At 41.0% G+C, this 16,393-nt stretch overlaps 1 protein-coding gene across 2 annotated transcripts in view; it reads left to right on the forward strand.

Moving 5' to 3' along the window:
- Positions 1 to 16,393, forward strand: part of efna5b (ephrin-A5b) — a 108,545-nt gene that overhangs the window by 78,048 nt on the left and 14,104 nt on the right. For both annotated transcript variants that reach the window (XM_082553444.1, XM_082553443.1), the window contains exon 2: positions 10,903 to 11,195. In XM_082553444.1, coding sequence (XP_082409570.1) covers positions 10,903 to 11,195 — 293 coding nt within the window. The remainder of the gene's footprint in view (positions 1 to 10,902; positions 11,196 to 16,393) is intronic.

Raw genomic sequence — 16,393 nt, forward strand, 5'->3', positions numbered from 1 at the left:
ACATTCCTCAGAGATTCTGGTCTACATTAACATAATAGCATTACACTGCTGTAGTGCATCTGTTTAAAGTTTTGATGTGCTGTTTATTCTGCATAGCTCAGTTATAATGAGTGGTTATCTGAGCTGCTGTTGCCTTCCTATCGGCTCGAAACAGTCTGGCCATTCTCCTCTGACCTCTGATATCAACAACACATTTTTGCCCAGATAACTGCCTCTCACTAGATATTTTCTCTCTCCAGACATTTCTGAACATAACCCTGAAACCCTGAACATGCAGGAAAATCCCAGAAGATCTCCCGTTTCTGAAATACTTAACATACAACCATATCACATTCAAAGCCACTTAAAGTCAAGTTTCTTTTCCATTCTGATGTTAGGTTTGAACTTTAGGTCATCTTGATTGTGACATGTCTAAGTGCACTGAGTTGCTGCCGTGGGATTTGCTGATTAGGTAGTTAGATTAATGAGAGGTTGAACAGGTGTACCTAATGTAGCGGCTTGTGAATGTGTATTTGCTAGAGTCCTCTCGTTAAGTATGAGGAATCCCCAAAGGAAGGGATCAACAAGGTTTTCACATGACATCAATGATGTATAGACGGGCACAACTATAGCTACAGTCTGTCAGTAAAGCAATTACATAGCTCAGATAAACACAAGAGTTCACATTTGGCTTCCCATAGCTCCGTTTTTAAGTGTTACATACCTAACTTATCCTAATCACAGAAGGCTTGGCACACACTCTTTCCGTGCATGTACCCACTCTATCTCTCACACACACAAACAGTATATTGTTAGTGGTTTGTGAACTGCAAAAGAGGTGCAGGTTTTATGAAAGTGGTGACATTATAACATACGGTCAGAGCTCCATGGCAACCTACTGTGAAGGTCAGCCTCTGTGTGTGCATTTAGTGCATAGATATACAGTATATGGGGATGTCAGTGGGTGTGTGTGTACATGATCAGTCCTACAGGTGAAAATATTGTCGAACAAGCATGAAGCAGCACACACTCGACGATTCTTCTTTTTTAATCCGTGATTCTGATTTCATCTGTCCACATATTTATCTCCTTTTCTTTTCATCCCTCCCTTCCCTCTCTTTTGGAGCTTTCAAACCTTAATACATGCCTTTCTTCTTTTTCCTTCCTCCCACTCTGAATCTCTTCTACTTATCACTCAATGTGATTCCATGATTTTTCTTTTTTGTCCATCTTTGCCCTTTCTGCCAGTTTTCCCACTCACTCCACTCCTCCATCTATCTGCTGATCATTTGTCCTGAGAAACAGAGTAAGGAGGGCTTATAGAACAAGTACTGGAGTGGGCTGATATTCTGCTTTTCCAATGTGCCATAAAAAGGTGGATGAAAGTCAAAAGAAAGGTGGGGGAGAACAGATGTACTTGCCTTTTTAGACAGGAGAAATCTACTGAACAAAAGCCCTCTCTGTTCTCCATTACTCCCTCTCTAGCTTGTTTAATGGGGTTTTTTTTAATTGTTGTTTTTTTTTTTTTTTTTAACACAAAACAGGAAATAGTTTCCCCTCCTTAAATGTCAATGAGAAAAAATGTTAATCAATAACAGAAATATCTGTTTAAAAAACAGAGCAGGGCCATTACTAAAGTCATTGTCTCTAAGTCTCTTGTTCCCATAACATTTGCAGAAACCTTTAGTGGCATTGCAGCAAACATGAGGAGACCAATCTTAATTCTCTATGTAAGTCTTGCAGCATTTTCTACATGAATTATTGTGGACTGTAATTATGAAGTTCAAATAGACAAGGTTTTTGTCTTACTGTACAAAAGGTCATATACAAAAGCTGAGCCCAGTGCAGGCAAACAGTCCCAGTTATGTCCAAGCTATTATCTCAAACCAGTGAAACAAGGTGGAGGCAAACCCTAAGAGAAAATGCTAGTTTGCTACCATCAACCACAAGCATTTACAGGTTTCACAGATGGCTTTACTCAACATGATGTTGTTCACTGAAATAAATATATAACATTTTTCTTCTCAGGTTTGTACTTGATAACATGCTACAGTACAAGTACTCTTGTACACAATATTTAATGAATCAAAGCTAACTGTATTCTTATCAAGGAACTCATTTCTAACCTAATAGACCTAATCAACATGTCTGATAAAGACTGACATTGGCTATGTGCTTGTTTACTTAACAACCAGGGTGCTAAGCATATTGCGTGATGTGATGGTGCATAATACACTCAGCAGTTACACCATACTCCTATTTTTTTTTTAAGCCTACGCTGATGTTCTGATCTGTCTGTTTTTCCACCAAAACCCCATTCGCCTTGTTGGAGTAATCTCAACACTTATGTGACTGATTTTATTTGATGGCACTCTCTTTTCATCTGACCCGATAAGCTGACAACCTGGCATGGCTTTTAGCTGAGTGGAGCTAGTGTTGCACACACGGGTGTAAAATTTCTCTTACTACTGTTTTGCAAGTTCTGCTGTATTGTTTCTGTTGTGTTACTGTAACGTTCCCGGAAGATACTGTAATGTAATGAAAAGTGAAAAATGAACCACATGGGAATATCCCCTTTAAGCTGTGTTCCTGGATGTTAAAGGAGGATTAATTAAGGTAACTTTTTTCCCTTTTAAGAAATAAAGGGTACGCTAACTCATGATCTAGAGGATAAACATTTGGGAATATTTTCTTTATATCCCCAAAGTCTGCTCTCTGGTTCACTCCAACTTATGCTGTCCCAGATGAAACAACATCTATAAGCAAGGAAACATATGGCAGCATTCTCTTAAAGTCCCAAATGTTCTCAGTGTGAACATAAAATAACCAAAATAGGAGATCCTCCCCACCCAAAGTGATACTGGGAACTATTTCATCACTAAAACAGCAGTTTTTTTTCTAGGCGTGTTCTGTGGCAGTTTGGGATATTTGTCACCTTTAGATCATATAATGTCCCCAATATCCCCCCTGTGTTATTTCCTACAATTATGAGAATAGGTAAAGTAGATACATAAAGAAATTTTAAATAAAGAAGCAACTTCTTTTCTTTTAATTTAACCACATTTTGCCTCATTCAAAGAGACGTTTTAGATACGTTCGTGACCTACACAGGAGACATTACTCAAGCACCCGAGCAGTGTATTGCGAGTACAGCGCTCCTTTGTTAGCATCATCATTTTCAGTCCAGCGACTGTTTCATCTGCATTGATGAGACCATTTTAGTTCCATTTAAGGTTTGTACCAGTGACATTATGCAATGTCGACTACTGTACACAAATGAAAGCATGCACCTGGGAATGTTTTCTGTGTTTACACGTGCATAATAGCCTACCTATCAAACTGTTTAGTTATGTCACTTACAAAGCATTAATTGCTGCAGACACATGGCGACTTTAAGTGTTTGTGTTTATCTAGCCTCTTAGAACCTATCGAGAGCGAGCTAGCCAGACTGCCTGACCAAGTTTTTATCTCCATCCCTATTTGTACAGGATGCCCTTCTCTCCCTCGCTCCTTCTCTCACTCACATCAGGAAGATGGGTTACACGGCTCAAAGCCGTTTCATTGCCACTGTTCTGTCTCAGCTGCCAAATACCCTGTCACTATAAAACAATGACCAATGATTAATGGCCAACACATTTCACCACTCAATGATACATGGCCATTAATTGATAGCAACTGCCCATGTGTGACCATGAATAAGCCCACATGCATCTACAGGCAAGCACACACTCCACTCTGGACCCAGTAAACATGTCAAAGTATACAGTATTTACAAAGGGATTGAAGTGGGCTTGGGGCAGCAGTGATTCAGAAAAATGACCCCAGGGTCTGACAGGATGTTGGGGGATGTGCCATTTTTCCCTGACTCCCTTGGTGATGAGGAGAGACATAAAGAAATCCTTTTACACACAGACCGATATACACAGGCCCACATAGACATATTCAGCCATTCGCTCACACATATCGCTTTTACACATCAGTGTTACACATCCATAAAAACGGCTGTTTGGCAGAGGAGTGAGTAGATGAGCTCAGAGGAAGTATCTGTCTGTCTTTTTTTTCTTCTTCTCCCCCCTCTGTTTTGGACTCGAGCAGCAGCATGCTGATGCAGACTACATCAAACACTTACTGGAGCCCTACATCTTGCTGTTTCACTCAGCACCAAGAGCAGAACAAGAACTTGTCTGTCACTGCTCTTAATTCATTGTCTCCCTGGGGCAAAATGACTGCTGACAGACATAAATGGCAGAAATGAATATTGTAAGATCACAGTCAAGGGGTGGTAGGGGTTGAGGTGGGCGGGAGGGGAAAAAGAGTGAGGAAGTAAAGGACAGGGAGATGAAGAGGGAGAAAAGACTCGGAGAGGCGAACGAATGAAACTACGTGGGAGTGGGAAAGGTGACGAAAAGCATGGGCACGTCCCTCACTGCTGACAGTCGGTATATTATATTGGGCTGACCACCTGCTCTGAGCCTGAAGTTCACCGTCCATAAAGCTCCAGCAGATGGACACAATAAAATGCACCATGACCAGCAGCTATGCACTTCTGTGTGTGTGGATGTGTTTGCACATTATAGTCGATATCTAGCATGAACACATAAAAACATGCCTGCATTCATAGACACCTGTCCCGCAGGCATACCAGTAATATATGATATTCTATAGGTCTGATGACACTGTGTCTCATCCTCTAACCCCTCCCAGCGTTGTAAACCTATCGACCAGTTAGTGAGCGAGGAATGCGGCTGTCAGCTCATGCAACAAGTTGACATTTCTCGCATGTTCTGACTTCACTGCGCCCCTCTCCAACTTCATAGCCATCTCTGTACTTCTTCAGTAGTATTTTGGGATTTGAATCTCTCATCAATGTGCCCTTTTTATAGCTGTGGTCATTTCTCTAAGGAAAATGACAACTTTGCTGCAAAGTTGTCAAATGGGGCAAAAAAACCCCATAACTGCCAGAAAATGCAGGGCGATGTGTAATTATTGTATTGTATATCGTCCAAATGTCCATGTATTCCTAGGTTTTTGCTCGGCAACATTATTGTATTTTGCATATAATACATTCTTACTAAATAACACTGTTTTTTAAGCGTCCCATATTCCATTATAATGTGACAAAATGATTCGTTGAAGCCTCCAATCCCAATTCTGGCTTGGTATAACCAGTTACAGAGGGTTGTCAATGCCCAGTTTATGTGTTAACCTGCTGGAGAAATAATTTTAGGACTTGTAAAATGTGCAACCAAGAAAGCTGCATTGTCATCCTTTGCCAGTTTCTCAGACACAAAGAAAAATGCTTTCCATCTCAAGGTCCCAAACTGCTAACATAGCAGTCAAGATGACTGTCGAGCACAGATACTGGATTCAGTTATCAGTTCTTCACCCCTCTCCCCATTACACTGCTTTGCCATCAGTAATAAGAAGGTGAATATCTGGCTGGAAAGGCTAAATCCCTTTCTAACAGCTGTTATCAACAAGAATGATGAGCAGCAGCCGCTTTCCTCTTTCCCTTTACGTCTTTCTGTCTGCCAGTACTGCCTTTCTTCTCCTCCTTTCATCTTCAGACCCAAACCAAACATCTGCAATTAGACAAGTGTGAAAACTATATCTTGAAGTGTTTGTTTTGTGTGTTTGGAACATATGTGTTGAATGGCCCTCCAAAGGCTTTTGCATGTATTCCCTAGCCGGGTTCAGTCAGAGTTCATCTTCTCTTGGCTAAACAGATTCTCCCTCTGGATCAAAATCAACAAATTATATTTCACTTTAGGAGGACATACATAACCCCACCCGCACCCTCACGCACACACACTAATACATGTAAGCACACACACACACACACACACACACACACACACACGGTCAACGGGATGCAGAGAAAAGTTGAGGGAAAAACAATAAAAGACTTGCCTTTTAAGGTCCCAGTGCATTTCTAGTTTCTAGGTTACTGTGATTTGATTTATCAAGCAACGGAACATTGCCTGAGGATACTGAATTGAAAATATATCAGATGTTTGAATTTCAACAGGGAGTGTTGAAATAATGTAAATAGATCTGATTTGGGGTCATGAGCAGGACTGGGCAAAGCGAGAAACTCAGGCAGGCGGAAAAAATCAAGAAAGAAGGGGATGTGAGCGAGAAAATACATTTCAAAACTGGGGGAAGAGAAGAAGAGACAAACAGAGATGATCTTTTGTACTGAGGTAGATGGGGCTTTGGCTTTGTAATACATGCAGCTGTCAGCAGTGTCTAATCTTAGCATTTCTTGTTAAAGTCTGTGCAGGTAAAAAAAAAAAAGAAAAGAAAAGAAAGATGAAGCAGAATTGTTCCAGGGATTTCTTTCTACATAAAATGTTAACACTATTTTTGCCTCCTTGTGTTCATCGGTGTTGTCATGATCATTTTTACGTGACACCAGTGGCAGTCTCTCTTTGTCAGCACACGTTGGGATGCACGTTATTGCTGCGTCTTCACCCTTTACGTCTTGGAAAAAAACAAAAAGAAAAGAAAAGCGAAGAGCACGTTTTAGAGCATATTTTCTCATAATACAGAAGCAAAGCATTAACATAGAATGATCGTACCTCTCTGATACGCTGTGTTAGTCATGAAGCAGCCTCTGCTTTCGGGTCACACCTCTGAGCAGTAGTATTTAGAGTACTGCTCTTTCTACTGGATCTCACTTATTCAACTGGTTAGATGGTTTGGATTACTCTCACTCTGCCTGCCACTGAGCTCTTGCTCTCCTCCTCTGCCTTTCTCTTTCGCTCAGGTTATCTATCTCTCCCTGTCCTTCTTGCTTTCTGTCTGCAGCTACCGATGCACAGCTCAGAGAAGTGCCTCACGAGAGCGCATAGGCCTACAGCATGCGCAGGACCTGTGTGTGTGTGTGTGTGTGTGTGTGTGTGTACGTATTTGTGTGTATGTTTGTCTCTCTGCGAGTGTGAATGCGCCCGAGTGTATGCACAGCAATGTCACTGGGCTGTGTAATTGAAATGGAAATGAGCCAATCAGCAACTGCAGTGGTTTGCCACCTTACCCTGAATTCACTTCACTGTTCCAGCTCTCCCAAACTTGCTCTGTTTGTGACTCTGCATGTGCAAGTGTCTCTATGTGTGTGTGTGTGTGTGTGTGTGTGTGTGTGTGCTGACAATACTTGCCCCTTCAGTTTTAACCCAAAGGGCCTGAGGAGGCAGTGTGAAAATGTAATCAGTTGGCAATAAAGATTATCCCTCACACTCTCTCTCTCTCCCTCTCACACTCACACACACACACGGACACACACACACAGACACACACACTCATGCTCTGTGTCCAGCTGATTTTCCTCGCTTTGTGTTGTGACCCACAGCTCGCTGGGACAGCTGTGGCATAACAAAGACATGTAATTATCACCATTTGACAATTAGCCTGCTATCCAAATTTGCTCCTTAATTACCTAGCCAGCGGAAGGCTTCCGCTGCCGTTCTGTGCCGCTACAGTTTCTCAGAAGAACGGAAAAGATTACAGCTCATGACGCTGCCAGAAGTTTGTTCTAAAATACAGGGAAGCGTCTCTGGTGGCTGGGTGGAGTAAATGTTTAGCATTAATAAACGGTCTTCAAAGTGCTTTTCGGTGCGTTTCCCATTCACACGCTCACACACAAATGACAGCAGAGTGTTTACCTGCAACTGGAAACAACTCAGGGTTTAGATTCTTGTGAATGTGGAGGAGCTGGAGATTGAACCAAAACACCACTCTTTCAATTTCAGAGTACTTGCTGAATACTTTACAAGATGCACGTTTATCTTACATTTAAAGACAAAATCATGCATTTTAATTGGATCATTTAATGATCTTTTTGCACATTCTTTTTTATATTTGAGTGTAGCAGAACTGGTTTTTATCATTGATAAATCTCTTAATTTGTTATGACAGATGGCTGAAAAATTCTATACCCTCCACACATTATATCCCTGACTTACATATGCAGAAAAACCTGTAAATTAGTTGGCTTGCCCTTCTGCTCATATTTTGCTCTTCTTGATTTTTTTTCTTTTTGGTTATGCCTGTCACTCTTCTGGAATCTAATGAAGCACTGCTTTAAATTTACATTACATTTGAGCAACATCTTGGCGCTTCTTCATCCAACATACAGACCGATGTACGCTTGGGGAAAACGTCCAAAACATTGCATGATAATGAACAAAGCAGAACTGACTTTTCTAAAAGTTCGTAAGGAAAATGAACACTTTTTACAAAAAATCCATGAAGCTACATCTTGATGAGTCCTTCCCTGAATGGTGATGGAGGTTTTAGAGATTTGACTGCTCACACAATCATGCCATGCACATGCAGCTTTTGTAAAATCTCCTTTAATGATGAATGCATGCTTGAGTAACTCCTGCAAAGATGTGGATTCACCAGGAGCCTGGCAGTGCTATCTGCTGCGTTCAGTCTTGCTGTCTCTTCTTTGTATTCTCTCACCCTCTTTTGGAACCAGGTCCTTTCTGTCTCTGCCTCCCTGTCTGTTTCTCACCCTCGGTCTCTTTCTCACTCGGTGCCATTAGCAGCTTCTGGCTGTCTCACTGCTGTTCCTTTGCCAATGTGCCAGGGTGCTCGCTCATCTGATAACACACACCTAATGTATGTGTGTGCCTGTTTCTAATGGGTGTGCATGTGTGTGAGGGTTTGTACTAGTTTTGTGCTTGTTTCATATACGTGTGTGTGTGTGTGTGTGTGTGTGTGTGTGTGTGTGTGTGTGTGTGTGTGTGTGTGTGTGTGTGTGTGGGTGTATATGTGGGTGGGTGGGTGTGTGACTGAGTAGGTTACATGTTACAAATGCCTGTCCTGTCCCTTTTTATGTGCTCACTCACCCAAACATCCTCTGCTTCATTTGCAGTCAGGGCCACAAGCCACTATTCTGACTGCTGAGGCAGGGAGAGAAGGGCAGCTGAAACATCACACACACACACAGGCACACGCACGCATACAGGCTCCCTCTCTAACACTCTTTCTCGCTCCTGCTCACACACTCGCAGAATGTACACATACACATAAGCTGGGAGGAGCGACCGGGAGAATTTGACCATTAACGCAGTGACATTTTAAAGCAGCGCGAGAGATGCATGGCTCTTCCTGGACCTCCACAGACATGTTTTAAATGAAATGTTACAGATGAGTTGCTCTATGCCTTGGTTGTAAACACCCTCATGCTGATATTTACCCTACTCGGGTAAACACAGAAGAACAGCATTTCATGCTAGCTCATGCTCAAATATACACACGTGCACACAAATATTCCGCGCAGAGCCAGAGGACACACATGATCGCGGTAATGAGAAATGGCTTGGTTCAGTTTTGTTGCTCAATCGTAGCAATAATTGTTCCATTACACCAACATGAAGAAAGTAACAACTAAAAGGCCCCAAAACCAGATTTTTTGCTAAAATGGCTATTTGATCTTCAGTATCAGGCGCCTGGTTTTCATTGTGATTGTTATTCTCTGCAGAGTGACCAGATAAACTGCAGACTGATGCGAGCCAAGCAGGATTTCAATACATGTGTTTGATTATAGGAGCTTCAATCTTTAGAGGCAGAACAATAGAGCTGGAGTTTTCGAAATGAGAAATCAAATAAGTGGTAGGAAAGAGAGTGAAAGCACGGTTTCAGCATCCTTTAAAGGCAGTATTATGGTATTTTACACCATGAGTTAGAATTTTTTTTGTCATTAATTTGACCTTGTTCTTTCTAACTGCCTATTCGCCATATACAAAGAGACATGCAGTTTTTGTTTCTTTAGAAATACACAATACTTAATGGACATGAAAAGAAAATACTGAATGAGAAAAGGTCACTATGCTGCTTTGGTGCCTTAAATCTAAGCCTAAAAATTCTTATATAAAATGAATTTGTCCTGTCGTACGCTTCTTGCCTGTTGTGGGGGTTGAAGAGTTCTTCCCATAGACAGCAGATGCGATTTTTTTAATTATAAGTTTGATCCAAACTCTTGTAAGGTTGTGCTCCCACGACATTTAACCAGGGCCTCGCCTCACGCCACCTGGTTTCTCTGTGAAGCGAGTCAGTCACGCCAGCTGCGTAGGAATTGTCAACTCTGCGGTTCACATTATCACTCTTGTTCTGCTTCAAGTGTGTGCGTGTGCCTAATTGGGGCATCCCTAGCAAGCTTACAGGTGTTTGGCATTTTCTCTCCAAACCCCCTCGTGACCCAGAGGTTAGGGTCACTCCACCCTGGGTCAACGAGAGCACTCGCAATGCAGAAAATGCTCTCTGATTTTGGAGGATGTGAAAATTCCACAGATAAGAGGGCTGCGTGTTGGGCAGCAGAGACTGTGGTGAGATTGTGTGCATGTTAGTGCTAGCCTGTGACAATGTGTGGCCTTTTGATGAATCTCCCTGTATGTATTGAAGCCCTCTGACCCTGCGTGGCCTGTTCTAGATCATTGCTGCTGTAAAAATGCCTCACTGCACAGCCCTCAGAGACAGTCTGGCCCTGTATTTTTCCAATCACTGACATTTACTGGCTGAACCATCCTGCCATCCTATATCTCTGTGACCATTTCTACTCTTTTTTTTTTACTGTACAAAAATCCTCAAGCAAATGTATTTTTTTTTTGTTCCAACTCTGAGGAAAACTGTTTGAGGAAAGATGTTTACAGGGAGAGTTGGATACTTCATTTTGCTACCATTCAGAAGGCATATGCACAAGTAAATATTTGTTACAGAGAGAGATTTATAGATAAACCAACCCACTTAGATTTATTGATGCTAGAGGATGAGAGTGTTGGTGCATGCAAATTTTCACCAAATACTGAAAGAGTGCTGCGAGATGTAGCGTGTTCACATAAATCATTCAAAACTAGGTTTGCATTGAAAATAATTTTGAAGGTTAACCCTTTTCTGCCTCCTTCTTTTTTTCCCAACCAGGTTCCACCGTGGGGATTACCACATCGATGTGTGCATAAACGACTACCTTGACGTCTACTGTCCTCACTATGAAGACACAGTGCCTGAGGAACGGACAGAGCGCTACGTCCTCTACATGGTCAACTATGATGGCTATAGCACGTGTGACCACACCTCCAAAGGCTTTAAACGCTGGGAATGCAACAGGCCGCACTCTCCGAACGGGCCACTTAAGTTTTCAGAGAAGTTCCAGCTCTTCACTCCCTTCTCCTTGGGCTTTGAGTTCAGACCGGGCAGAGAATACTATTACATCTGTGAGTACCTGCTCTGAATGAGTATATGCTGTGCATTACATCTACAATACACTGTAGAAGAAACAGCAGTGAAATAACAAGAAATGGCACTACTAATACAAGATTTAGGCTGTTTTACATATTAATGTCGCATTAATAATAATACTGTGCTGTCGTGTGATACTTCCAAAAGCTGTTATTTTCAAAAAACAAAAAAACCAACCCAAGCATCCACAGAAAAAATACGAATCCCAAAAAATGTAATTCAACAGGAATAACATACCTGGAAGGCCCTTTCCTGACCCACTGTTTATCTACTACTACAACAGCACGAGAGAGCCGCTATTTCCCAACTATGTTTTCTCAATTTTGCTGCAGAGCTTTGAGGGTGGCATTACAGTGATCCGAGTAGATGCTTTCATGCTCTGCTTTCAGCTAAGCTTTTCACACTGCTCTCGTCAACCACAGAAAACTCTTCCCTAAAATGGCAATGGAATTCATAGGGGAGTTAAATTGAGACAGTCTGAAAGTTATAGCTCTCTTCTCCTGCTTCACAATACTGTATCTTTCAAAAAGGAGTGCCCTGCTCTCTGTATTATATTATTCTTCTGTGTAGCTTGTGTTCGATGTTAAGTTGTCTGCTTCTTGGCATAAGAACTGAGCCTAACTGACTTCATCTGAAGTTGAGGCCCCTGGGAAATGAGCTTTTATCAAAGTAAGGTAATAGGGGAACTGAATGGCACGAGTCCTTCCTCTACAGTAATATATGCACATGGACAGAACATGAGTTATATACTCGTATAGTCACTTTTCTTGGTTAAAGAAAGGTTAAAAAAGAGGTTTCTGTAATTGTCAGCCTGCGGCTTAAATGGAGCTCAGCGCAGCTGTCACAATCCCATGTCCTTTTGTTTTCATCTCCCAAAGATGACTCAGGAGCACAGCTGAACTCTACCTATACACCGCGATCTGTTTTCTAAATTGGCAGGCTTTTATGAAGCAGTTAACCCGACAGCTAACCGACACTTGTGTGCTTTATTCCTTTCACGTGTTTCCTCTTAGGGACTGGAGTAAAAAGAAAAGAAGAAAGGGAGGGAGGGGGAAAAACAACATAACTGTATCTCACTAATGTTTGCTATTGTTTTCGTGCTAAATAGGTGCTGTCAATCTCAAGCTTGTCTATGAAATAATCTTTCCCCGAAGCCTTTCAACAATCAGGTTTTTGGCCATTTATCTGTTAAAAGTAACCAGATTTTCCTTTTCTTTTATAGCCAGTTCACACTGACACATACTAAATCAGGAGGGAGGGGGGGTCTCCAGACTTGGGAGAGTTGATAGGGGTTAGTGTAGGGTTATAAAATTCATCCACTCCCTCAAGTCTCTTTTTGCAATTTTTTTCCCCATTTCTGTTGAGAGATGCTTGTCCTAAGGGCTGGATTAAATTACACTGCGACCGACAGGGCTTCCATGGAACACATCCATTCTGCTATAGCACGCCATATTTTGTTTAGTGGCCCGCGGCTTCATTGGCTATTGAATGATTTCAGCGTATATACTCACTGGCTAGTGTGGCGGATATTAAAGTCATCTACCATGAAGTCATCTGACATGTGATTTCCCACTGTCATTGTGTTCAGCCTGAATGTCCACAGGAAGCAGGGGAGATGGCTGCTAATGGATTGGACAGTCTCTTTAGGAGACGGGATGTAAAGCTGAAGAAGGGATATGGAGAGAGGGAGAGCTAGTCACATTTTTACATCTTTACAATTCATCTGTGGCAGCTTCTGTCATCATCATCATCATCATCATCATCATCAGTGTGATCACCGAATCTTCTTAATACACCAGCGCGACAAAAAATGCAACCTTTTCAGATATTCAATTGTAGTAAAAAAATACAAATTTCTAACGCAGGAAAAACTAAAGTGGCAAAATTAAATCGTAACAGTATAACTTAATCGCTGCAATGTTCCCAGGGATTGCATTTTTACCTTAACATACAGTTTTTCCCTTTCTAATACTGAATAAAATACTAAATGCTGCAGTAACTGGGAGTCTCTTTTCTTGTTTGCACATCAGCACCAGGGCATCAGCTGCAATATTTTACAGGCACCTTGAAGTGAAGTCAGCTTTTCAGGCAGATTTCCCTCATGTGCTGTATGCTCGCAAGCCGAGTCTTTATTCAAAAACACTGAACTTTGTCCAGATGCTGGCTGGGTTTTGCCTGCCGTGTGTTTTACAGATAATCCTCTAACTCCATTCAAACGTATGGAGAAAATATTTATTTTCACTTTAACCCTCTGTGTCTAATATTTGGCAAAGTGACACAAATAAGCAATAAAAATAAGCAGGTTTTTTTTTTTTAGCTTCAATTCCCTGTGTTACAAACATACCTATCAGCTTATTGGCTGTTTAGACTAATGTGTTTACAAAACCTTTTTGCAATCTAAACAGGAAGAAACACATCCATCCTCCTTAAACCAATCTTGCTTGCAGATGGAGTGTTTGCTCACATTTCGGGAACTACATTGCAAAAATATCCAGTGAATGTGCACTTAAATCTAATAAATAAACCTGGTTTTCTTGGGTTTGTTGTGTTTTAAGTAAACACCTGAAAACATGCATATTCTCAACCATCTTTCCTTCTCACCTTTTCATGAATGGGAATCTTTGAGCACATTCAGTGTGCCTGCCATTTTCACATGAAATCACAAATACTCTTGTATGGTGTGCAGATAAATTCTAGCGCTAGTGTGGATATAACATAACATTTCAGTTTTACAGCTGTTGTTTATTATCATTTATTAATCTCAGTTAGGGCTTACTATGTTGCGCTAAACCCTAGAATGGAAAAAATGGGTTAGTGGACCATGAGCCTGACAAGATGGCATTATTTCTGTAGCAAAGATTGAGTTGGCCAAGAAAGTTGGAGTTTTAATAGCGTTTAGTGCAGCGTTTTCTCTTGGTTTCATTGTTCCAGTGTGTTACTAAGCCTTCTGCAGGAATATTTTCAGTGTTACAGTTGCAGCACTTTGTCAATGTCTAATGCCATCATTCTTATTTAATGAAGTGAATACACGGTTTAGCTCTTTTTAATGATAATGATGATATTACGTCCTATAGTTTCTGAGATGTGAATGCTTATTCAGCTATGAAACAATCTTGCTGATATTTAACTTGACTGTTATTATGATAGGATTTAGCCAACTACCTTGTGACAATATCCAGTCTCATTATTGTTGCTAATGATGAAAAAGAAAGAAAAAGACTGCTGTCAAATTCTGTGCAACCGCGAGTAAACACTAATTAAACTCTGGCTCGTGCTGCATCTTGTTAGGAACACCTAAGTACTGGCTGTGCCAAAATTTTGTGATTTATTTGAAGCATGAAAAAGTTGATTCCTGTGGGGTTCATGTGGAACGTGAACACGCAGTACATCTGGCTTTTTTAGCTAGCTGTTAGTTCTCACACTATGGGGAAAATTGGCACAGTTTAATTAAAAAAACAAAACAAAACAAAACATCCAAAATTCAAACATGATTTCACTCATTTACTTATATATTTATTCAAATAAATATATATATTTGCCATTTAAAGTGAAAAAACCTGTTATTCTCCATAGTTAGACTGTTGTGTAAATGTATAGTGTGGCATAGCCAACAGAGAAAATCTTAGGCATCATTACCCACTGAAGCTGGCTATGCTGCATAACCGCTCTCAACTGAAATGTCAGTGTGTCCCAAGGCAAAGGTCACTATCCATGAACACACAAGCTGAGGTAAGCAATACTGTGAAAGCGCTCATGTACTTGAGACGTAATAGTTTATCATGCATCCTAGATTTAAAAAAAAAAATCTGTTCACAATCAATATTCCTCAGATTTGTACTCATTTTGAGTAAGCACAGTCTGTCTCCATACACAACAGAGGCCTTTTATGTAAACGGTGCTGACATACAGTATCAGAATATTAATCTTTTCCTTTCTCTATTAACTTTCTGTAGCCAAATGACCGGAGGGACTAGGGGATGAAAAATTTGCCCTCAGCAACGTGATTGATTTGCTATCTTGTTTGTAGATGACAATTAAGATGTCAAATCATATTCCTGCAGAGAAAACGCCCCTTAATGGTGTTTTCGCCCTGTGAGTTTGATGCAGGTCGAAGGTTGATTTGTTGCATCTCTGATAAAATTAGAGAGAGGAGACAGGGTTCTGCTGTCATCTGCTTCGAGAACAGAAAGCGCTTAATCAACGCTAGCAGGATGGAGGAAATTCACTAAAATAGAGGTCATAATTCTTCATTGTAGTTTGCGTCATCCTGTTTTTCTCCATTTGAGGCAGTTAATTAAAGATGTAAGAAAACAAGAGTCGGTCAGGAGCCTTATCTTGGTGTACAAGTCAACGCAAAACAGAGTTAACAAAGTAAATAATGGTGAACACATTCAGATGCAGGAGGGGGATTATCTCAATGTTGGTCACATAAGCAGTTCAGCAAAATGCAGTATTCTGCAAGTGTCTGCCTCCATGAATGACAGCTGGGATAAGCCTGGACAGCGGGAGCCCTTCTTGGGTCACAGTTCACAGAGCAGTCTTGGTTTAAGTGGAGCCCATCTCGCTGAATGCTGATGCAAGCACAATTTTCTAATATGGACACAATCCACAATCGTGTATCAGAGTGATTTTAATCAAAAAGGGCAGGTATCCAATATCAGCGGCACCTCACCGCAAGCAACGAGCGAGCAGAGTTATGATGTTTATTAGGCAAGATTTGTGAGAAAAAGGAAACTACTTGGAGTAACAATGCAGTGGCAGACCGGTGGTTAAAAAGACATTTTCTTGCCGTTTGACTTGCTTGCCTTCATAGACTGGAACTGCTTCTCACAGAACGCACAATCAATAATATCTTTGTGTCTTATCTTGTGGTTATTACAGAAACGAACAGTCCTTTGGAAAGTCTGTGCATGATATCAAATGAACACTTGTTTAATGCGTTATCAAAACCCAGACTGCGGTGGCGATTATATCCATGCTGTATTACAAAATGAAAAACATTTAGCAAAGTTTCAATCAGTCTCCAGATGCCCGTAGGCTAAAATGCGAAATGCTAATGCAACACAAAGCCAAGACTGATCATAAATAGCGAGCTTAAAAAAACAAGAGAAAACATTTGATATTTATAAGGCTTTTTTACAAAATCTCATAAGACATATTTCAGCTTTTCTGG

The sequence above is a fragment of the Aulonocara stuartgranti genome, assembly GCF_965226115.1.
Source record: "Aulonocara stuartgranti genome assembly, chromosome: 12".
Taxonomy (NCBI): Eukaryota; Metazoa; Chordata; class Actinopteri; order Cichliformes; family Cichlidae; genus Aulonocara; species Aulonocara stuartgranti.